This window comes from Coturnix japonica, chromosome 13 (genome assembly GCF_054131305.1).
Source record: "Coturnix japonica strain WE chromosome 13, WE-NBRP24, whole genome shotgun sequence".
Classification (NCBI taxonomy): Eukaryota; Metazoa; Chordata; class Aves; order Galliformes; family Phasianidae; genus Coturnix; species Coturnix japonica.
In genome coordinates, this window is record NC_140675.1 from 19513517 (window position 1) to 19536954 (window position 23438).

Here is a 23438-nt window from a genome sequence, read left to right on the forward strand (position 1 = left end):
CTGTGTCCCACGCCGCGGGGTCACGGTCACGCGTGGGCGCGCTGAGAGCTGCGGGAAACAGCGCCCCCTGGCGGCCGGAGGTCCCGATGGGGGGCGTGGCCTCACGGCGTGCGGGCGCTGATTGGCTGCGGGCGCGCGGGACGGTTGAGCCATGGCGGCGGGTAGCGGCGGCGGGACGGGATGGAGGGAACCGGGGGGGAACGGGATGGAACGGGATGGGATGGGGACAGTGAGATGGGGATGGGGGGGGATTGGGGGCACTGGGACAGGGCTGGGTTTGGGTTGGGGCTTGGGGGGCGTGGGGACGTAAATACGCGGTGGGATAGGGCTGGGGGAATGGGGACACTGCAATACAGTGGGACTGGGTTGGGATGGAATAGGGACACGGAGACACGCTGGGATGGGGCTGGGGGCGATGGGAGCCACCGAGATGAGTATGGAAGGGGCTGGGGGCAACGGGGTACACAGGGATAAGGCTGGAGCACCGGGATGGGGCTGGGGAGCATTGCATTGGGTCTGGGATGGGGCTGGGGGTGACGCTGTGGCAGTGGGGTGGTGTCAGCACTGGGGCAGGTGATGCTGATGTCACGGTGCCCTGCTCGTTGTGCCCCCCACTCATCGCCTCCCCGCAGCGTGGCAGAGCCCCTACCTGAACGTCTTCAAGCATTTCCGCGTGGAGGAATGGAAGCGCTCACACAAGGAGGGGGACGTCACCGCTGTGATGGTAACCGAGGTACCTGGGCTGACCCCTGCTCCTGGTGGGCGGCAGGACCCCATCACCTTGTGCTCCTGCAGGACAAGACGCTGAAGGGCACCGTGTATCGTATCCGGGGCTCCATCCCCACCAGCAACTACCTGCAGCTGCCCCGCACCGGCTCCCAGTCCCTGGGGCTGTGTGGCCGTTATCTCTACCTGCTGTTCCGGCCCCTGCCCCGCAAGTACTTTGTGGTGCATCTGGATGTGGCCACCGAGGTGTGTGGGGATGTGGGGTGGGCATTGTGGGGTGACCGGGACCTGGTGGGAGCTGCAGAAGGGATTTAAGGAGGTGATGGAGCCCTGAGCTCCTTTGGGATCAGTGTTGGGGGCTGCTGGGGCTGCTATCCAGTGCTTAATGGGGGATACAGGAAAGCTGGGGGGGCTGTGAGGTCCCTCCCAACCCAAACCTGCAGGGTGAGCGATGTGCTCCCGTCTGTCCCCAGGAGAACCAGGTGGTGCGTGTCTCCTTCTCCAACCTGTTCAAGGAGTTCAAATCCACGGCCACGTGGCTCCAGTTCCCCTTCATCTGTGGGACAGCCAAGGGTTCGCTGCGTGACAGGACAGCTGGGGCTTCCAGGAGAGGTAAGAGGTGGCCAAAGTGGGTTATTAGAACATCTGGGGGGTCTCCAAGCAGAGCAGTGTGGGTGCAGGAGGCTTGAGGGGGAGCCCAGCATCCTTCCTGCAGCTCATAGCAGTGAGAGAGGCGAGTTTCCTGATCTCATATTTGTGCCATTTAGGATCAGAGAGGTGGAGCCTGGGGGAGATATTGAGCAGGCAATAGTTTTCACTTGAGGTGCAGGGAGGTTTGGGGCTTTTTCCTTTCTGTGCACTTCAGAGGGACCTTGAGGAGGTTGGGGCTCCGAGGGAAGAAGGCTTTGTGCTCCAAGCAGGTGGCATTTCTATTGCTGCAGCCACACTAACAGTGCAGCCCCAAGCCGGCTGTGTGTGCTGGGTGGGGGTGGAGGAACAGAGTGGTGAGGGGATGGATGGGGCACAGCCGTGCCACGTGTGCCACCCACCCCATGTCTCCTGCTTTGTAAGAGCCTTGGAGCAAAGTTTGCTGTACCTGTCAAGGTTCTTTGTCTGCAGACCTGGTGGGAGCAGCCCCTGCCAACGCACGCTGGACCTGCCTGGTGCTTGACCTGCACTACGTGCTCTCCCTGTACCTGAGCCGGCGGTACAGCCACCTGAAGAGCATCAAACTCTGCTCAAACCTGCTGGTAAAAAACGTCTGCACGAGCGACTTGTTGTTTGAGCCAGGTGAGGAGCTGAGACCCTGCGAGATTTCTACCAAACCTGGTTGTACCCTGGAGTTCTAAAAGCTGCTTTTAGAGCCCTGAGTACAGCAGGGCCACTGCATCCGACTGAGCAGCTTGAATTCTCCTGTGCTACCAGGCGTGACACTCTCTGAAGCTCGTCGTGCCAGCCCAGCCAGCCATGGGGCTGCTCCAATGCCACGGGACATGGCCTTCCCAGTGCCCAAGGGAGGGAGGTGGCACGACCACTACGACTACATCAGGTACTGACAGCACACAGAGCTTCAGAGCTCCTCTCCTGGGCCAGGTTGGTGCGTGGTGTAGGCAGGCAGGGTGGGTAAAGCTGGCTAAGGAAGGACAGATTTGCTCAGGGGGTGGTTAAAACAGGAGACTTATAGGAGGCAATGAGCTCAACCTGCTCTGGAGGGAGGCTTCTGTGCCAGGCATAGGGTGTTGTGAGATCCTGCATCCCTGTGCAGAGCCCTGGTTACGTGGTGCCTTCTGATTTTGCTCAGGTTCCCACCCGATGGCTCCAGTTTGCCATACGACTCCATCCAGAGGAGCTGCTCCAGTCCTGTGGCAGGTGGGATGGCTGGTCAGAGTCCTTGCCTTTCTTCCTCCAAACTCAGGGCAGCAAATCCAAAGTGTGTTGTGTCTGTTGTGTATCTGCTGCAGTAGTTTCAATGAGAGGGGGACCCAGGTGGGTTTTGCATTACTGTTCATGCCCATGCCTTTCTAGACTCAGAGGAGCCCCTTGGCCAGCTGCCCCAGCCAGTGATGCTCACCAAAGCAGTTCGAGACCGGCTGTCCCTCGTCCAGCAGATCACCAGTCCCAAAGCTGTAAGTGTGACGTGGATGGGAGGGTGCCACTCTGTTCTACCTTACAGGGAGTTTTTCCCACATCTTCTCCTTTAGTTTCTGTATTTAAGATGTATAAGCTGCTGCTTGGCATTTACAGCCTGATCTGGGCACGGTCTGTTGACCCAAAGCCCACACTTAATAACTCGATGGTTCATTCTGGCGTAGCACAGAGCAGAGATAAGAAAAATGCCAACGACTCTGTAATCTTTAGACATCCATCTGCTGCCTCTGCCCTTGCAGTGGGTGCTGGGAGGGCTGAGCTGTGCTGGGGGCTTTACTCTTTCCCAGGTGCCGCACCGGTGCCCTGCAGCTGCAGGAAGCATCCCTGAGGTTCACCTGGCAGCCCCAGAGGTGCTGCATGGTGGGGACCAGGAGGATGGGACGCTGCGTGGCACAGGGGACTCCACGCGGTCTGTGGCTGTCAGTGATGGTGGCATCCATGTGTACGCACACCAGAGGAGCGAGCGAGCTGCCCATGCAGGCTCAGAGGTGAGTGAGCAGGCAGAGGATGCAGCAGCCCCGTTTCCCATTGGAGTGGTTGTGGTCCTTACCTTTCTCCCCCTGCTTTTGGAGGCTTTGATGGTGGGATACTTTGGTCTCATGCTCGGGACACGAACTTTTGCTTCCTGCATGTGTCAGGGCTCCCCATGAGCCTCATGTTCAGCAGACCCCATCTCTCCCCTGCACCTTGCTCCATCTGCCTGGACTGTGCTGAGCACACGAGGCCCTGGGCACCCCCCCCCCCAGCCCTGACACTGCTGTGGGGCTGACATTGCTGGGGATGTCTCTGGGCTGTCCATTCTTTGTCAACTCCGACCTCCGTATCTTGAAAGGAGGACGCTGGGTTTGAATGCACTGACACTAAGTCACTTGTGTTGTTACCCACAGGGCACGCACAGGAAGGTCCCTGCAGCAGATGGAGCAGCCAGTGGGAGAACCTCTCGCTGCAGGGTAAGGAGAGAAAGCAGAGCTGTCCCTGTGCCATGCAGGGCTGAGAAGTGGGGCTGGAGGGGCCCAGTGGGTGAGCTGCCATCATCCTCTGTCTTTTTTTTCCAGAGCTTCTTACCAGATCCGATCCTGAAGCTGAGGAAGGTGATCGGCTTTGGAGGCTGCAGCACCAAGTGGGTCGGTACCTCGGGTGGCTGTGTGAGCTTGTCTGTAACCCTGTGCTGCTTTCTCAGAGGGGCAAAGGGCCGACAAGCACCACGTCACATCACAGTGACATCTCACCTGCCCTCTCATTTCACTCCTGCAGGCGCTGTGGATTCAGAACAGCTCTGCAGTGGTGTATCCCTGCCACGCAGTGATAGTAACCCTGTGGATTCAGACTGGCGAGCAGAGGTTCTTCACTGGGCACACAGATAAGGTAGACGTGGTTTCCTCCCAAAGGCACACAGTCGCTCCTGGCTGCTCCCACCCCAGCTCTGATGTCCCTCAGGTGTCAGCATTGGCGTTCAATGGGAACAGCTCCCTGCTGGCCTCGGCACAGGAGGGTCCCCTGGGTGTGCTGCGCTTATGGGACTTCCCCAAGGGCAGCTGCCTGGCCGTGTTCCAGAGCCACCTGAGGGCTGTGCTGTCTCTCAGGTACGTGCCAGCCCTGCAGGGGATGCATCCTCAGCCCTGGTGCAGCCCAGAAAGTGGGCTTTGCTCTCTGTGTTTTCTTTCCCAACTCTGAGCCCTATCACCAGGCAGCGTTGGTATTTAGGACCTGTAATTGGGAATGGCAGGCGTTGCAGCATGGCAGCTTTTCCATGCTATTGCTGTGCGATAAAGCAGGGGTGAATTACATCTCCCCATCAGCTGCCTGCATTTCTCAGCGGGGCTGCTGGCAGCTCTCCCAGCACAGCTGAGCCAGTGGCAGCTCATCCTGCAGCACTCACCGACTCCCTTTATCCTGCACTTCCCTGCTTTGATTCCCAGCTGAGATGCTCTGGGCTGTGAGGTGCAGCCCCTCACCAGGTGTCCCCCCCCTGTTCTTGCAGCTTTTCCTACAGCGGAACCGTTCTCTGTGGCGTTGGAAAGGATGGACATGGCAAAACGGTGAGATATAAAATATCTTTTGTGTGTTTTCCTGCCCTGTTGAGCCAGTGGTGTAAGAGGGCTGTTCCTTCAGACCCTGCAGCTGCTGTGCAGGCAGAGCACTGCTATGGGCTCACTTGCTCCCAGCTGTCAGCCAGGCCTGGTGGATCCTCCTTCTGTCCTGCGGGGATCGCTGCAAACCAACACACGGCATTGCCTGGCTGAGGGACACGTGCTTGTGCAGCACCTTGTGCTGGAAGGGCTGCAAGCACGTAGTGGAGGAGTGGGAACTGAAGTGGGAGATTGGGCACGGTCTGAAACCCAAAATACATCTTTTGTAGCATGAAGGGTGAGCAGACAGATGCGGGGTTTGATCCATCTGTTCTGGGCACTGCAGGCATTGTGTGCTGGATGGGTGCTGGGTGATGAAACTGCCACCCACTGATGGAGCGAGAGGATGACGCAGATCCCACACGTAGTAGTCAAAAATAAAGCTGTTTTTTGGGCCTTTATCAGTGCAACTGTTTTCACCCAACAATCCCTTATTGGCAGCTCCCAGCAATTAGCTGTGCCACCGCTGACTGCATGCAGGAAGAAAACAAACAGCCGCAGGATTGCTCCGGCTTTTTCCCAGTATAAAGCAGTGCCCCACAGCCCGGCTGGGGGCTGGAGACCCACAGCTGGGGAGGTGGATGTGAGCTGCCCAGGAGCACTGCTGGGGTGATGCTGTGGGCTGTGCTGGGTCCAGCCTGACTGTTCTGAGAGCTTAGTTACCTGCCTGTCCTCACTGGTTGTCCCCTTGGCTTTGGGTGATCTCTGTCCATCCCCATGCTCAAGAGACCTGCAGGGGCCACTGCATGAGGTGGAGAGGCTCTGAGCATACCCTGAGACCACAGGCACTATCACTGCAGTTGCCAAGCAAACACACTGCAATGAAGCTCTGCTGAGCTGCTTGGATTGCCCTGAGCCCTTTGCATGAGAACGTTTTTCCCTCTTTCAGTTCTGATACCAGCTCCAGAGCAGTCCCCAGGCTGTGCAGCTGTTCTGCTCTGCTGGGAAGCTCTTCCTCTGCCAAGGTTTCCATATTTCAGCTGTTGTGTCTCCCTTCAGATGGTGGTGGTATGGAACACTGCCCAGGTGACTCGTGGTGGAGAGGTGCTGGTGCTGGCCAGAGCGCACACAGATGTGGACATCCAGACCTTGAAGATTGCTTTTTTTGATGACACCAGGTAGGCTGCAAAGAAAACGTGTGGGCAGCAGGTGCCCATCTCTGGAGATGCCCATGGTCATGGATGGGCCCTGGGCAGCTGAGCTGAGGGGGGCACAGCCCGCAGTGTGGAACCAGATGAGCTGTGAGGTCCCTTCCAACCCAGCTGTTCTGTGCTTCTGCCCTTTGGGCTTGTAGGAGCCAGGTTTGGTTCCTTTCCATTCCTTACCCCATCTCTCGTGTTACAGGATGGTGTCGTGTGGCCGGGACAGTGTGAGGCTGTGGCGAGTGCGGAACGGAGCCCTGCGCTCCTGTCCTGTCAACCTGGGCGAGTACCACGCTCTGGAGTTCACTGACCTGGCCTTCGAGGAGGGACATTCAGCTGCACGTGAGCCTGATGACCGCACGCTGTAAGACTGCAGCCTCCCCCCGTCCCCTTTGCTGCTACCACATGCAGCTCTAAGCAGACCAAGCTTGGAGTGCCCCTGCCCTTCCTGAGGGCTGTGTCCCAGGCTGAGGGTTCTCACTGATGTCTGTGCTGAGCTTTGGGCTTGTTTTCTGATGGGTGTTTCAAAGGGGCAGGAGATAATAAAATGAGAAGCTGTGAGTGTCAGGTTGGATATCAGGCTGGATATTAGGAACAGTTTCTCAGAAGGGATGGGGATGCAATGGCACAGCTGCCCATGGAGGTGGGGGAGTCACCAGCCCTGGGGGTGTTCCAGAGCCATGGGGATGGGTTGGGGGTTAAACCTGGTGATCTTAGAGGTGTTTTCCTACCTTAATGATTCTGTCTTGGCTGTAGGTTTGTGGGATAGCTCATGGAAAGGCCCCTAGATTTCCATCCTAGCCGATTATGGCCTGCCTTCCCTCTAAACCTGCATTGTTACTACAGGACTTGTGCACAGTAACACCCCATAAACCTGGACTGTTACTATGGTGCATCCACACGGTTCCTCTTAACCCTCAGGAACCGATGCAAATATCCTTCTCCTTTCCAGCTTTGTCTGCAGCAGGAGTGGCCACGTCCTGGAGGTGGACTACAAGAACGTCTGTGTGCGGAGCGCACGGCTGCTGCTGCCTGCACAGCTGCAGGATGGGGCAGGTAGGTGGGCAGGGGCGTCATAGATCCAAGCCCTGGTGGCATAAAGCAGCTGCTAAAGCTTGTTTGGGGTTGGTTGGCTCATTGCTAGCAAGCTGTTTTCCCCTTAAGCACAGTGAATAGTGCAGCAAAGCGTCGTCCTAAGAAGGAATTGGAGTGTTTGCAGTGCTGGTCGTGCTTTCAGAGAAGCGCTTCTTTTAGCAACATGAAACGGGGGGTCTTAATTTGCTGATGAGAATCTTAATGTAGCGATGTGAAAAAGAGAAGCAGATCAATGAAAGGATGAATTTGAGGCTTTTTTTTTCATTACTCGGCCTGTGTGAAGCGTCTGGGGAAATCTTTGATGCCGCATTCAGAGTGGTGCAGCTTTCAGCTCATCCATTAGTTTTAACAGCAGGAAGGATTCACTTTCAAGTGTCACTGCTCTGCCATAGTAAAACTCAGTGCATATTTTGCTTTGGCATATGGAGCTAATTAACCTGGAGCTTCTTTGAGAAGCACAGAACTTCTGCGTTATGGGTGAGAAAACAACCTGGAGATGAAGAGATGTCCCTGGGTGTCTCAGTGGCAGCAGTGATGGTGCCTTTGGTGCTGTGACTGGAGGCTTCATACTGGCATCCAAACATCAGCTGCTTTCCCCACCTCTCTACCTGTCAGACACTGCAGAGAGGATCTGAGACACAGGGATGGAAGTTTTGTGTCTCAGACTCTTAAACTTGCCACAACTGAATGGTGTTTATTGGTTTTCCAGGTGCTGGGATTGCTATAAACAGTATCAGCATCTCCTCAACCCTTTGTGCCACGGGCTCAGCTGACGGCTACCTGCGGCTGTGGCCATTGGACTTCTCAGCTGTTGTCCTCGAAGCAGGTGAGCAGAGCAGTCTTTCCCACCTCCATGGTGCTGCTGGGAAGCAAAGCCTCAGCTCTGATGTCTCCTAAAGTAACTCTTGTGAACAAGGGTGCTCTTTTTACCTGCTGTCACTGGGGGGTGACTGGCTTGGAAGTGTTTTACTTGAGTGACTGTTTATTCCTGCTCGTTCTTGTAACTCCTAGGGACGAGGCAGGAGGGCCTGGGGGAGAACAGGCAGCGCATCTTGATTTCTGTGCCCTTGTACCCACAGCTCATCCATGCATGAAAAATTAGGGGAGAAGTCAAGCTGTTCTTCACTCTATTTGAAACAGTCACCGTAACGGCAGAGCCCAGGGATTGCTAGAAAGGGCAGAGACTGATTTGTCACGGAGCTCAAACCTGCAAGCACTCGATCTTGAGATCACGTGGGAAGTTTATTCCTGCATGCATTACTTTCCCACGAATGCATCTGGCTCTGCAGCTGTGCCCCAGGCGCTGTGCTCCTTCTATGGGGCTGTGCTGACTGCTGTGTCTTCCCCCAGAGCACGAGGCGCCGGTGAGCTCAGTCTGCATCAGCCCTGATGGCCACAAAGTCCTGTGCACAACCACAGCCAGGAACCTGGGCTACCTGGACATCCAGTCCCGGGGTTACAGCACCCTGATGCGCTCCCATGAGGATTCCATCTTGGCCTTCTCGGTGGAGGGAGATTGGAAGCAGATGGCAACGGTGTCCCGGGATAACAGCATCCGAGTTTGGGACCTCGTGTCCATGCAGCAGGTGGGGTAGATGAGAATTGCTGGGGATCTCATGTCTATTAATCGTCTGCCCAGGCTCTGCTTAGCTGAGTTATCAGAGCTTTGTGGTGTAAGAGCTCTTAAGTGTCCCCCTTGAAGCACGGGCTGTACCCTGGGCAAGAAATCCTTCTGGAGCTTGGAGCTCTCAGGCTCTTAGCCTAATGTGTAATCTGGTCTTAGCTTCTGAAGGTGTAATTGAACAAAATAGCCTGATTTGTTTTCTTTTCCTTCACCTTGCAAATCTTGCTTTTAACACAGATCACAATTCCCAAAGGTTTAAATGCCCAAAGACTCAGGGCTTTGTTGGGCTTTGGTTGCAAGCAGGAATGGTCAGAGTTCTGTTATGAGACCACTGTGGTGGAGCTCTGAGGCCATTCAGCTCCTTCCAGCTTTGTGCCCATGCTGTGCTTTCCCTGCAGCTCTACGACTTCACGGCTGCTGATGAGACGCCGTGTGCCGTGTCCTTCCACCCCACCCAGCGGATCCTCGCCTGTGGCTTCGACAGCGGCGTGGTGCGAACCTTCTGCTTGACTGCCTCCGACCTCCTGACAGAGCACAAGTAAGTGATGAGAGCTGCACTGCTGCAGGAAGGGCTCGCGTGGTGGCTGGTGTGGCACTGCTCTAGGCATGGACATGCCAGGGTTCTCTGCTTGTCCCCAGTTATTCTGCTCCCCTGGGTTCTTCATGGTGTTGCACTCGATGTTGCTGCTCTTTTCTGTGGCTTTTTTGGCTCTCAGCTGTTTCACCTTTTCCTCCTCCTTCCAGGCAGCACCGCACTCGGATTGCTGGGCTCACCTTTTCTCCAGACGGCAACTTCATGTTCAGCTCCTGTTTGCAGGGAACTCTGGCTCTATACAGCTGTGTGGCACAGAAAAGCCGGATCCTGAGAGTCCTGGGTAAGTTCTGGGTTGCCTTTTTCATTTTACCCCTCAGGTCTTTTTAGTAGCACAGGCATCAAACCAAGCTCAGCCCATTCAGAAAGCTGCATCATTTGTGTTTATTCCTTGAAATAAGCAGCCATATAACCATCACAGCATGCTGCGGGGTGATGTTTGCTCCTTTCCTCACCCTCCCTCTTGCTGTGACCCTCAGGTAACGTGGTGGCCCGGGATGCTGGCAGTGGTCCTGATGCTTTGGTGCTCAGCGAGGACAGCCGCCTCCTGGCCTTCGTGGGGCCCTCCAAGTACGTTGTGACCGTGATGGAGGCCTGCTCTCTGGATGAGGTACCAGCAGGCTCCCTGCAGTGCTGGGGAAGAAAATCCCCATAGATTGCAACCAGTGAGATAGGTCCAGAGTTGGGCAGAGCATTGAAGAGGGCCTCCCCAGCGCAGCAGGTGCTTGCTCAGGTGCTTACAGCTTAGTTTTCCACTCAGTGAGCTGGAAACTGCCAAATCAAGGCTGCTGCTCCTTCTCAACTTCATTCTCCCCTAGGAAGATAATTGGAAGAGCAGCAGTGGGGATCTTGCTTCTGCCCTGCAGCCCTTTGTGGGATGTCCAGGTGGAGCACAGGAAGGGGTGTGAGGGACTCTGTAGCCTTGTGTTAGGAGAGCCACCAAAGCAGCCTCAGTGCCTGCCCAGCAGCTGTTCCTGAGTCACCCCTGGTGCTTGCTCCAGGATGTTTCTTCAGCAGCTTCTTGTTTTCCAGCTGCTGAGGGTGGACATCAGCGTCCTTGATTTGAACAGTACGGCCTTGGACTTTGCTGTGAGAATCTGCTTTGCTCCTGTGTCGCAAGGAGAGCTCCTGGTGTCCACATCTTCCAACAAAATCCTTGTGCTTGATGCAAAAACAGGACGGCTGGTGCGAGAGGTAGGGCACTATGAAGGTCGTGTCTGAGGGATCAGCTTGTGTGGGGCTTGGGCACTTGAGGAGGCTGCATGAGAGAGGAGCTCATCCAGAGGGCTTCCAAGGAAAGCATGAGTGCTGAGCATGTGGCTGTCACAGTGTGATCTTGGTTAGGGTGTGCCTGAGCTTGTCCTTATTTTCTGTACTGCCATCTCCTGTCTCCTTTAAACTTCACCAGAGGCCAAAAGCATTCTCCTTATCATTGTCCGACTGACCTGTCATTTCTTGTTGCCAAAGAAGTGTGTGACTTGTTGATAATGAGAGAGCTAATGCTGCTGGTGCTGTGCCCTGTCCTCAGGTGTCCCCTGTGCATAAGTTGTCCTGTTCTTCCTTGGCGCTGAGTAAGGATGCCAGGTACCTGCTCACTGCTGGCGACAAGGTTATCAAAGTGTGGGACTACCGGATGCGCTTCAACATCAACTTCCAGGTACTGCACTTGGGGAGGGAAGGAGGCTGCTGTTCCCCTGATTCATCAGATAAAGCATTTCTGAATCCTTGGAGAGGAAAGCAGCAGATGTGTGGCTTGGGCCAACATGTTTGAGCTGACCCCTGGGTGTTGATCCTCCACTGGGGAGCGCAGACAGAAGTGTCATTCCCTGAGGATGGATGGATGGATGGATGGATGGATGGATGGATGGATGGATGGATGGATGGATGCTTGCAGGGAGCCACAGTGTGGCAGCCACAGTCCTCTTTGACAGAGCGATGGTGGAATTCACAACGTTCTCTCTCCCAGGTGTACATCGGCCATTCAGAGCCTGTGTGCCAGGTGGCCTTCACCCCAGACCAGCGGCACGTCATCAGCGTTGGAGATGCCATCTTCCTCTGGGATTTCCTAGCTGTACCTGCACAGAAGTCTCCCCCAGCCCTGTAAGTGCCATGTTAGCTCTGTGCTTCCCCTTCCTCCAGCTCCTCTCTGTGTAACACTGCTTCTGTTGCCTTCCTAGGACCCATTCCTCTGAGTCCCCTCTGCTGCTGGCAGCAGGTAAGTTTGTTTGCTGCCTTGAGTTGCTCTGGACAGCAGCTCCCCCACAGCTGCTTTTCCTGGTAGGGAAAATGGTAGGGGTTGGATAAATGAATTTTGGTTCTTTCCCTCAGTAGGACAGTCAGGTAGTAGGGTGGTAACTGGCTAATTAGTCCCAGTGGCAGTCTCCAGTTAACTAGCACCTCTCAGTAAGAGTCTGCCAAGGAGGGGATGTCCTGAGCTCAGTGGGTTTCTTGATAGGTAGCTCAGGTTTTGCCTTCTGTCTCTCCCTGCCCCTGGCCTCCTGCCTCTGTCTCTGTATCCCTCCCTTGAATGATGGAGCAGGAGCTTGGAGCCATCACCATTGGTTGCCCCGGGAAGAGAAGAGGGTTTAAGGGATGACGGGTGTTACACAAAGCGTTTTATTCTCACAGAAAAGAGCTCTGAGAAGCTAAAGGATGTGTCTGATGTACCTCGGCAGACAATTCCCCTTCCTCTGTTGTCCTCACCACCATGTCTGGACGTCAGCTCTGTCCACCCAGCGGGATGTCAAAGTAAGAGGAATTGCTTGCAGGAAAGGGGGGGGAAGTTGGTCTCATTTTGGGTAAGGCTCTCTGCCCAGTCCTCCAGCATCCTCAGAGCTGTCTCTGTCCCTCAGCCCCTCATCATGTCTGTGCTTTCCTTCTAACATGGACACCTCTAGCCGGAGGTGTGGGGGCTCAGTGCTGCTGTAACTCCAAACACTGAGCTGCTGGTATAGCTCTGTGAAGGCAGTGGTAAACACCTTGTTGGACATACTCAGCAGGAAATGTCTGCTTTGCCCTCCACTCTAACAGATGGGCTGTGACACTGAGCAGAACAGCACTACCAGAAATCAGTGGGTCAGTGGAGCGTAAAGCAGTCCTGGAGGACTCAGTCAGTTCTGTCCTGCTATTCTTTTCAGGTATTTTCTCAGAGTCAGACAGAGAGGAGGAGACCTGTCTGCCTGGCGGTGTAGTGGAGAATGGAAGTAAGGACACCTCAGTCCTTGTGGCAGAGCCAGCCAGGAAAGAGGAGCTTGTTGTTGTGAGACCCAAAGTGAGGCTGGAGAGCTGCAGGCTTCATGCACCATCAGCAAATGGTAACTCAGGACCATCTCCACCTATCCCAGACCTTGACTCCTTGGGGCACAGAGCGTATCCTGCATGACCGCTTGGTCTGTCCCTGAAAAGCAAAGAAAGATTGCTGTAAATTCAGCACAGTCCCAGAGCAGAACTCCAGTGATGTGCTGAGTTGTGAAAGAAAGGGCAGCAATGTTCTCCTCGGGTCCCTTCCTTGTCCCAGGTGTGATGGGGAAGTCACCATTAAGGGATTCTCATGCTGGACCCCAGGTCTGCTTGTTTGCCTGGCTCTTTCCCTGCTGCTGCTTCTAGGCGTGCCAAAAGCCCCTCTTCAGCTTGGAGCCCATATCATCTCTAAGTGGCACGTTCTATTAAAGCCAGCTGAAATTAAAGCTCCCAATACCTCTATTAATAGAGGCAGAGCCTCAAAGCTCCAGCAGTGTGTGGCAAGCTGCCAGTAGCACACAGCTGCCAGCACTCAGCCCCAGGCAGGATTTGCTGGAAAGCTTCAACATAATACTGTGCCTCTGCTGCTTTGGTTAGAGACCTCTTTCTGGCTGCGTGACTTATGCTTTGCAGTGATATGTGCAACATGGATGCCTTTAGGCTGTTGGGTACGTGGCTGAGTGGGGTGATAAAGGGGTGAGTGTTCTTCCTTTGCTCCTGGAAAGCTGCTGCTTTGCCTACAGCCCCTTGCAATGTCATACAGAAGCACATGTGGCTCTGCAGCTGAGTTTTTCCTCTCCCATGTGTGTGTGTGTATGCACACACACAGTATCAGGACAAGCCACAGCATAGCTGCTGATCCCAAGCCATTCCAATGGGCAGCAGCATCACATAGGCACTGTTTTCTCCTTTATATGGCAGAACCCAGAAAGGAGACCAGAAGTCCCAAGTCCCAGTGCTGCATCCGCCCAGATTCATACCGGCATTTCACTCCTCGCTTTAAGGCCTCTGTGCTCCCCCAGGTGAGAGCTGTGCTGTTTGCTTGGTCGGGGGGTGATGAGGCATTTGGGGCTGGGCTGTGTGGCTTTGCAGAGTTGTTACTGATGGTGAAATGCACCCCCGGGTCTGATGTCCAAACAGAAACCCTTAATTAACGTTAGTCCACCTCTTTCCTCGGCACGCAGCTCTTTTCCAGACGAGCTGAAAGTGAGTTGTGCTCAATTTGTTTTCTGCTCAGCAAATCTGCATAAATTTTGATTCAAAGGCGATGGAAATGGCATGTGCTATTGAAAGTGAAAGACAAGCGAGCAATGGCGTGATTCATCACACACACATTTGCAAGCAGATGCATTGGCAAAGCAGGCTGGGGAAGGCAATCCATCGGGGGTAGTGAAGGTAGTGAAGGCACAGCTCTTGCTCTGTTAATAAACAGAGAGATAATAAAACAGAAACTCAAACTTTCCCTAAGCTGTGCTGTTCACAGTGGGTGGGAGAACAGCTACGTTCATCCTGCATCCTTAATTCCCTCCTCTGCCCCCACCTGGCAGTGCTTTTTCCCTCATTATGTTCCTATTCGAAGTACATCATCAACCCAGCAGAACCCACCAAACTCCTGCCCAGCAGGATTAGCAGCTGCTCATCAGATGGCAAACTGCTGCCAGCCTGTTTTGTGCCCTGTCTGAAAGCATCTGTTTCTGGCTGTGTTAGTGCAGTTTCTCTTTTGTATGTGTGTGTGCGTTTTCTCATTGATCCATTGACGTGCTGAATGTGAACTGTGCAAGAACTGGCATGACTATGTGTGTTGTGTGAGTTTGATGCGTGTGCTTGCACGCATGCTTTTCTTATGTGTGTCCTGACTGTACTTTAAGTTTACTTACTTACTTACTTTAAGCCTGTGTCTATTTTTCTTGCAGAGTTTCCTATCTCCTCCATGTGGCAATGAAGTCCTGAAGCTGAAAGCAGTGATTGGCTACAATGGGAATGGCAGAGGGAACATGGTGTGGGACCCAGACACAGGTATGCTGGGGGGGGGTCCAGAGGGCTGGGAGCAGTGTGAGCTCTCATTGTCTGCACACACACACACTGAGCTGAGGTCTGTTCTTAGAGCTGTTGGGTTGGGATCTTTACTTTAACATGGTGATTCTTCGTGCTGCCAAAGCCCAGTAACACTTCTTTATTGCTGGTGAATGTTAGTGGATAAGGACAGCACCAGGCTTCAGTTGTCAGATGGATAGAAGAGGGTGGGAGCTGCCACAGAGTCCACCTCAACTCCTTTCTCTAAGCTGGAGCAATGCCAAGCATCTTAGCTTTACTTAGGTTATGGGAAGTGAGATTTGCCTTGCTCCACACTCATCCAGCAGGAAGGATGCTGGAAGGGCTGTATAGAAGAGTCTGCTTTTACTTAGAAAAAATAATTTCCCTGGTCTGTGATGTGAGTTGTAGTGGGTGCTGCATGTGAAGCCTTTGTAGGAAAACACCTCATCTGCTCATTCTGTGTTAGGCTTCTTCGCCTACACCTGTGGCTGCATCATCGTGGTTGAAGACCTGCACTCAGGGTCACAGAATCACTGGCTTGGTCATGTAGAAGAGATCTCTACTCTTGCTGTCAGCCACGATGCTCAGGTAGGAGAGGCTTCTGCTTGCCCAGGGCTGTGTTTTGTCTGCATCACCTCAGGCATCAGGCTAAAGGAATATCACTTGCTAAAATCTCATTTGTCTCTTCCTCCTTCTGCATGGAGACCTGGGGTTATGGGAATAAAAGCAGTGGGTTCTGAGCCTATTCCTTGTGCTGGCTGTGTGAGGCTGCTCCCTCCCTCTGGGTGATGCCACCATTCCCTCCTCCTGTCAGATGATGATTTTCTTGCAGAAATTTCCATTTACCAGCTGCAGGACTTAAATGTGGGTCAAACAGTTGCCAACAGTAACTAATGAAACGTTCTCTATTTACTTACCAAGGTCTCTATGACAACATATCATTCCTTTAGGCTCTGGCTTCTGCCTCAGGAAAGAGAGATGGAGACTCCCATTGTCAGATCTGCATCTGGAACACCCAGGATGGGATTTGTATGGCAAATCTCTTCTACCACAAGACCCAAGTCCAAGCCATGGCATACTCTCAGGATGACAGGTTCCTTGCTACCATTGGTGAGTGCCCCTGTAACTGCTGGGTGTGGGTGCAGGAGTCGTTTTTTCTTGCAGTTACAGCTTTTTTTTCTGGCTGACTGCTCCTTGTTAAGGCCATGTAAATAGTTTGCAGTTGCTATATATAGAATCCAAAGGGAAATGTCTTCTCCTGGTCTTATTGTTGCTTAGCTGGAACCACACAGAAGTAGCCAGGCTTCACACTGTGAGCCTCCTGCCAGGTGGTGATGCCAGCACACGATGGACACTCAATCTGTCTGTTTTGTTTAGGCAGGGGACATTTAAAGGACAGATACACAATTAGTAAGTTCTAGTTTTGTAAGGGAGAGGACCTGTGGAGCAGGCAATGCGTTCACTGTGAGCTGGCGAGTCTGCCCTTGAAAAAAAGCAAGCTTTGCTCCAGAGAAAGGGAGCTTTGTGCTCTTTGCAGAGCAGCGTGGGAGAGGAGCTCTCCTTCTCCGGCTCTTTTCTGGGCTGCAAAGAAGGAAAAAGCTGAAAGTCTGCCCTGATTTGTGGAGCCTGGGGAAGGCTGATGAGGTACCTGCTGTGCAGGCTGAGAGCTGGGGATGCTTGCGTTGGGCCAGCTTTACTCATCCTCAGCTCATACTCCAACCTATTACATCATGGAGCCTTTGCTGCTGCTTGAAGCACTTCTTTTGCTTTTGGTGAGCGTGTGAGATGTGCCTCTGCCTGAGAACGACTGGATGACATGAGAGTGTGATGTGTGCGTTGGCTGATGGCCATCGTAAGGAAGCACTCAGGCTGCAGAATTAGAATCATTGAATCGGTTGAGTTGGAAGGGACCTTTAAAGGTCATCAAGTCCAACTCCTCTGCTATAGGGACATCTACAGCTCCATCAGGTTGCTTCCTTCCTTCTACTGTCTTTCATGTTCTACCTAGGGGACTACAATGATCAGACCATTGCTCTGTGGAGTACCTACACTTATGAACTCCTGTCATCGACTCGTATCTCCAAGCCAGTCCATGACATGGCTTTTAGTCCTTTTTCTCACAGAGAAATGGCCTGCGTTGGGAAGGGAGCGCTTACGTTTTGGCTGCTGGAACAGCGCGGGGCTGACATCAGTCTCAAGGTAAATCTCAGTTTGATCAGCTATTGAAATCATCATCTATCTTCTGTATTTCTGACGTCTTTTCCAAGCTCTGCTGAGAGAGATGCCTGCACAGTTTTGCAAGAGCTGATGATCTCTGTTAGTGAGAATGTGATGCTGGCCACGAGTGGCATTCAGTTGGATTTAATACACAAGCTGAATGCATTGAGGGTGGGAGGAGGTGGTTTGCTTCCCTTTTAGCCAAACAACACATTCGCTTTGACCTTTCTGTTTCATGTGCCCTGGCAGGTTCATAGAGCCCCTGTCCCTGAAGTGTTAGGGCTGGTGGAGCTGACATCCCTCTGCTATGGGGCTGACACCCTCCTTTACAGCGGGACCAACTCAGGCCAGGTCTGTGTGTGGGACACGGAGACTAACAGCTGCTTCATGACGTGGGAGGCTGATGAGGGCGAGATCGGTGGGTGCAAATGTGCTGAGGGACATGGTGTGGTGGGGAAGTATTGGTGGTAGGTGGGTGATCTTTGAGGTCTTTTCCAACCTTGGTGATTCTATGATTCTAAATACTACCAGTGTTGGGCTGTAAAAATCCAATGGAAGCTTGCAATGGGCAGCATTGAGCTTCCCTGCCTCTCATTTCAGCTGTGCTTGGAAAAATGGATTTTCTTTCTTGGGTGGCAGTTGATCTGTGATCCAGGTGTCCTTGTTAAAGCTGAGTGGGTTATGGGGCCACTTCTGGGCCATGAGAACAGCAGGTGTCAGGCTGCTGCAGAGCTGTCCTGGTCTGCTCAATGAGTTGGTGCCCTGGGCAATGACTGAGAGTGGTGGGGTTTATTCATAGGTGGGTGTCCACAGGTATCTCCATTTGCCTCCCAGGTGTGTTGGTGTGCCGCTGCAACAGGCTGGTGAGTGGCAGCAACACGAAGCGCATCCGCCTGTGGGCAGTGGGGGCCATGCAGGAGCTGAGGCTGAAGGGGCACAAGGCCAGGTAGGTGAGGTCCAGCATCTGCTCTGCTTGCACCCACCCCGTGCTGTGCTCCTGAGGTGCTCTTATCCTCATCTGGCAGCTCCAGATGTGTGAGCTCTTCCTGCAGCCATGCTGCTGCTCTTCATCCTTACCTTCTCCTCTCCACTGTTCAGCATCCAGGAGCCCCCCACTGAATTGCTGATTTCTGAATACATCACTGTGCATACTTGAAAACTGCATTTAATTGAGGCAGTGTCTGTTCCAGCAGCTGAGCTGTTCCCTCTTGGATCTTCCCTTCCTTCAGATCTAGCTCAGTCGTCCTGGAACATGAGATCACCCTGGATGGGACGATAGTCAGCATGGCCTTCGATGACTCTTTAGAAATGGGAATTGTGGGCACCACTGCAGGAACACTGTGGTACATCAACTGGAAGGAGAGCACAAGCATCCGGCTCATCAGTGGCCACAAAAGCAAGGTTTGAGGGACAGGGATGGTGTACTTTGCCCAGCGTTCTGCATGATGCTTGTGCCCAAGGGGCTGTGCTCTATGCATTCGCATGCTCATCTGCTTCAGCCTTAAGGTGTTTATCAGCCTCAGCCTGTGAGTAGCCGTGGTTCTTTCTGCTGGAGTGGAAAATGCAGCTGGCAGAGTCACTAAGGTTTAACTGTGGAGTGCTGCAATGTCTGGAAGCAGACTGTTAGCTGGACATCCATAATGGGGAGTTTTCTTTGCCTGAGACATGAAGATCTAAACTAGAAGATTTCAGGTGGCAGAAGATCTTAGATTTATGTAGTGTAGTGCCTGGTTTAGCTTTGAAGTTAGGTTTAATGATTTCCATTGCAAGCCTAGCTGTTGGCCCTGAATTTTTTCTAAGCACAAAAATTAAGCAACAATCTTTCCTTTACACGTGGAGCATCATGTTTAGAGAAGTCCTGGGGATTGGAGGGGGGGTAGAGGAGCTGATGTGCTGCAGGCTGCATTATTCATAGGGCCCCTGTTCCCCATCTCCCTCCTTGCTGCAGGTGACCGAAGTGTCCTTCAGTCCTGATGAGACTCTCTGTGCCACGTGTGGGGAAGATGGCAGCGTGAGGGTTTGGTCTCTGGGCAGAATGGAACTGGTGGTACAGTTTCAAGTGCTGAACCAGGTAATCCTTTGTGGTACTTCAGTCTTTTTTGTCTGGGTAGAAGGTGCAGTCTAACTGCAAGGACTGCTATGTCCTCACAGGCCAACCTGAAGCTGAAGAAATACTCATAGGTGGAGCCTGTGGTGCATTTGCTGTGCACAGTCCTGCTGTCTGCACTGTCATCATCTCTCTTCCCTGGTTCCTTTGCAGAGCTGCCAGTGCCTGGCCTGGAAGCCTTACCCCAGTGTTGCATGGGAAGCTGAGAGCCAGCATGTAGTGGCAGGGTACAGTGATGGCACCATCCGTGTCTTCAGCATTTCCAGGACAGAGATGGAGCTGAAAATGCACCCCCATGCCGCTGCACTGACAGCAATTGCCTACTCCACAGACGGTGAGGTTGCTTGTTGTAACAGTGGGGATGTTGCCTGGGGAGCACAGCTCGGTTCTGTCAGGGTTACCCAAGCACAGGTCTTGCCTCCAACAACTTGCACAAAAAGCTGGGCCCAGGGAGAGCTCACACCAATGGGCTTTGGCAGACCTGTCAGTAGAGCACATGGTAAATGGGTTTTGGCAGATGTACTGGCAGCGATACAAGCAAGTAGCTTGGATGCAGCAGATATTCCTTTTTGTCTTCCTGTTTACAGGCTGCTCTGGCTCTTGTTTGGATGTGATTTAGTGTGTGTCCCTGAGACATCTTATCTTATCCAGCTCTTAATTCAGATGTTCCCAGTCTTTCAGGTGTTCTGGGACGCTGCTGTCCCATGATATCAGACTCTTCTATGAGAAGTATCCCATTCCCTTCTGTCCTTTGACCACAGGAGAAATGATCTTATCAGGGGGTAAGGATGGAATGGTGGCTGTCAGCAGCCCTCGCACTGGGATGACCATCCGCATCCTTCCTGACCACAAAGGCTCTGCTATCACTGTCCTGCAGTGCATCAGGAAGCAGGTAGGACCTGCCTCTGTGTCCCAGCACTGTGTGTAGGGTTTCTCTGTGAAGGCAGAAGGCTTGTTAGCCCAACAGTGGGGTGTTTTAGCATCTCTTTTCTATTTCTCTTCACGGAGGGTCTCTTTGTCCTCTGTAACAGTAACTTTGCTTAAACTCTCAGACTTCAAAATCTGCAAAAGGCTGCAAAGCTGTTTTTCTTGGTGATTGTAGAGTTAGGAGGTCTTCCTCTGCTTTAGGTGAAGAACACGTGCTGTATCTGCAGTCTCCTAGGAGATGCTCAGATGAGGTGTCCAAGGGAAGAAATCTGTATTGTTCTGGCCAGGCACTCACTCCTCTTCTGCTGGGGCTTTCATCCCAGAGCTTGCTGGTGGCTCTGCAATCACTGCTTCCTTGTCCTATTTTATTGTGATAAACGACTTTAAGCACTGCTCAGATGAGAGAATCCAGGAGGTTAATCCTGGCATTAATCCCTTGTATTCCCATGAAGTCATGCCCTCTGCCAGTTCTTGCTAGCAGCTTTCTTTAAAGCTTCTGCACTGCAAGAGCCATAACATTGCTTTTGTCTGCCATAGTACCACGACTTCGGGGTGGAAGGAGGTGAGCTGTGGCTGGCTACCAGCTCAGACCGGCGGGTCAGTGTTTGGGCCTCCGACTGGCTGAAGGATAAGTGTGAGCTCCTCGACTGGCTTAGCTTCCCTGCTCCTGCCAGCCCCGAGGTGAGCATGCTGATTCCCCACTCATGTCCCTGTCTTGGCACCATGCAGCCCCAGTCTCTTCAACACGCTCTCCCTGTCTGTAAATGGGATGCTGAAGCATCCTAACCGCATCCAAACTCATGTGAAACTATGTTGTCAGCTCAGTCCAATGTGTTTACGTGTGTTGTTTCAGTCACCCATGAGGGGAGGGATACCTCGAGGCTTTGAGAAGGCTGGGTACAAACAGTGAGTCTGCTTAGGAAAGTGATCTTTGTGGGTTCTGCTTCTCGTGGGATATCTCACTCATGCACCTTTGAGGTGCTGATAGGCAGTGTGAGCAGCACATGGTGCTGCTTAACCACTGGGAAGCACTGACTTTGTGAGCATGAAGAGGAAAAAGCTGCATTCACAGAGCTGATATTCTTGTGCTGTGTGAAACTGAGCATAGCCCAGAGTCAGCACAGGTGATGTGCAGGAGAGAGACCTACCGATGAGCATCAAGCTGATTGACACTCCCAGTGAGCGTGAATATCCAGAACCAGGAGCCCAGTGACTGTTAATAGAGCCAAACACACCAGCTCCAGCCCTGAGTCTCTGCTACTTTGCAGAAGGCTTTGGCTGCAGACCAAAGTCAGAGATTTGAGCAGGACAATGTTGCTAGAAAAGGGAGAGGTTCTGTATGGGACAGGACATGGAGTTGGCCCCTTGTGCACATGACATTGGCATGCAAGAGGAAGGTGGGCTCTTCTGGGCCTCCCCTGCTGCCCCAGGCATCATCCAGCCTGTCACAGGTTTCCCCACGGTGAATTTGGGACTGATCTTACATCCCATAATAATGGTGTATCTTTTGGGCTCTATTTGCTTGTGTTGAAACGAATCCATTAATCCAGCCCAACCTTCAAGCCCACGTAGGAATAATTCCCTGGTGGAAATTCTGCCTGTTGGACCCTTGTGCGTCCTGCTCCCATGACAGTAAACAATGTGCTTCAGGTTTCCATGGCAGTGTGTGGTTGCTCCTTGTTTCTTTGCAATGAGCACAGCTGAGATGGCAATGTGAGAGGGAGAAAACAACCTCTATCATAGGAATTTTCTGGTGCTTGTACACCTACAGCCCAATGGCTGGTACTGCTCTGTGCTCTCCTTTGCTCCCTGCTGTGCTGTGTTGGGCTGGAAAAGCCAGACTCAGTTTGGTTCCTTTTGGTTTCCCCTGCCAGGGTCTTGGCAGCCTGCCGCCCAGCCTGGCTGCGTTCTGCCCTTGGGAGCACGGTACCCTGGTCTATGTTGGCTTTGGGATGCAGAAGGAAGCTTTGTTTTACAGCCTGCGCAAGAAACAGGTACTTGTACCCTCCCTGTACACCCTGCCCAGGCAGTGTGTGCTCCTCTACTGTTGTGTGGCTGCACTGAATGAGATGGAGGGGAGGCAGTGCTCCCCATCTCCCTCGAAGGGCCTGCAACATAAATGGGGCTTGCAGATGAGCCCCTCTTTCTGCAGGGGGAGAGCTGGACCCGCTCTTGACCCAAATGACAGCTCCCGGTGCAGTATCCCCTCCTGCTAACGAGGGCTGCAAGTAATACAAGCCTTAGGGTGTGAAATGGGTTCAGCAAGCAGCTGGGCAGCGTGGCAGCTTTTCACTTAGAAACCAGCTCTGGCCCCAAGCCCCTGGGCAGGCTGCCACTCACTGATGCTGCTCCTGGAAGGGAAGGTGTTTGCATGTGGGACTCTAACAGTCTCTAAATTGTCGTGTCACCTCTTGAAAGTGGATGGCTTTGGCAGGTTTTTGAGCCTGGAGAGAGGTTGTGCATCTGTCAGCCTCCCCACGGAGGAGCCCTTTACCCTCCTGAAGGTGTCACTTAGGCAGCTGTTCTGAGATGTTGGTGTGCTTCTCTTGCCGGACCACAGGTCATTGAGAAGATCTCCTTGCCATACTTTGCCACATCACTGAGCCTGTCTCCTGCAGCACGTTTCATGGCTGTCGGCTTCAGTGGTGAGTATCAGCCAGAGCTGTGGGCTCTGCTTGATCCCCAGGTGTGTTGACATAGGAACAACAGCCCTGGGAGTGAAATATCTGCCCCTATCACTCCCTGGGCAGCTGTGCCACTGCATCACTGAGCAGAGATGCTTCTCAATACCCAACCCTATGTAACAGGCACAGGAACATGGAGCTTTTAGGCTCCTTTCAGGACCTATAGAGGTGCAATAATGTCTCCCATGAGCCTCCTCCAGATGAACCATCCCATTATCTCAGCCACTAACCTCGCTGTGTCTCCACAGAGCGGCTCCTCCGTCTACAGCGCTGCCCTGGAGGCCTGGCCCAGGATTACACCGGCCACGACGACGCCGTCCATCTATGTCGCTTCGCCCCCGCCGGCCGCCGCTTGTTGACGGCCTCGCACAGCGCTGTGCTCGTCTGGGAGCTGCTGGGAGGCTGAGGCCTCACAACGGGCCGGGCCTGAGGCCTAGTTGGGGGGCTGAGCCGGGGCATCCCGGGATGCAGCTTCACGCTAGGCCCCGGCTCAGCCCTCCCACCTAGGCCGCAGCCTAGGCCTCAACCCCCCACCTAGGCCGCAACCCCTACAGCGGTGCGTTGAACGCTCCGACATTGCTGTGATGTTTGTTTATGGCGTGATTTGCTGCTCTTTGTTTTGTTTGTTTGTTTCTTTATTTTCTCTTTTTTTTCCATTTTTTTCCCCCTAATAAAAACACAAAACAAAGCGCTGCGGTGTAACACCTCCAACCGCTAGGGGGCGCTGTGTGTGCATCCTATATGCGCCTCTCCACCCGCAGCTCGTTGGTTGA

The 23438-nt window shown here is 53.3% G+C and overlaps 1 protein-coding gene and 1 long non-coding RNA gene across 10 annotated transcripts; one reads left to right on the top strand and one right to left on the bottom strand.

Annotated features, from left to right (window-relative positions):
- The first annotated feature begins 19 nt into the window (after nt 1–19).
- Nucleotides 20–23353, top strand: WDR90 (WD repeat domain 90). Of its 9 annotated transcripts, none has more exons than XR_014933936.1 (43): nt 20–161; nt 633–724; nt 796–972; nt 1200–1338; nt 1846–2016; nt 2152–2275; nt 2528–2607; nt 2752–2852; nt 3162–3362; nt 3762–3824; nt 3930–3998; nt 4129–4239; nt 4312–4457; nt 4856–4913; nt 6003–6121; nt 6348–6509; nt 7098–7201; nt 7950–8066; nt 8591–8826; nt 9263–9402; nt 9609–9739; nt 9936–10066; nt 10489–10650; nt 10985–11113; nt 11423–11556; nt 11634–11671; nt 12085–12204; nt 12594–12770; nt 13618–13718; nt 14610–14712; nt 15197–15318; nt 15681–15840; nt 16854–16929; nt 17197–17365; nt 17782–17893; nt 18177–18348; nt 18896–19018; nt 19208–19388; nt 19816–19946; nt 20519–20662; nt 21856–21975; nt 22542–22626; nt 22914–23353. XR_014933936.1 is itself a non-coding variant. In XM_085514329.1 (43 exons), the coding sequence occupies exons 1-43, from the start codon at nt 152–154 to the stop codon at nt 23069–23071; spliced, it is 5514 nt and encodes a 1837-aa protein (XP_085370455.1). In that variant the 5' UTR covers nt 20–151; the 3' UTR covers nt 23072–23353. The 9 variants fall into 9 exon arrangements, 5 of the variants coding, with proteins under 5 accessions (XP_085370455.1, XP_085370456.1, XP_085370459.1 ...); XM_085514329.1 differs by having other exon boundaries at nt 16739–16929; XM_085514330.1 differs by having other exon boundaries at nt 2528–2595; nt 16739–16929.
- LOC146758713 (uncharacterized) lies at nt 12055–23031 on the bottom strand. The gene is made up of 2 exons (XR_014933956.1): nt 22896–23031; nt 12055–12853 (listed from the first exon to the last, which is right to left on the bottom strand). It is a non-coding gene; the product is annotated as an uncharacterized LOC146758713 (long non-coding RNA).
- Nucleotides 23354–23438: the final 85 nt, after the last annotated feature.

Excerpts from the sequence above, each read along its gene's own strand:
- WDR90 (XM_085514329.1), top strand. Across the intron at positions 2,276-2,527 it reads GACCACTACGACTACATCAG|GTTCCCACCCGATGGCTCCA; the intron begins GTACTGACAGCA and ends GATTTTGCTCAG. Across the intron at positions 17,894-18,176 it reads CTGAAGGGGCACAAGGCCAG|ATCTAGCTCAGTCGTCCTGG; the intron begins GTAGGTGAGGTC and ends CCCTTCCTTCAG.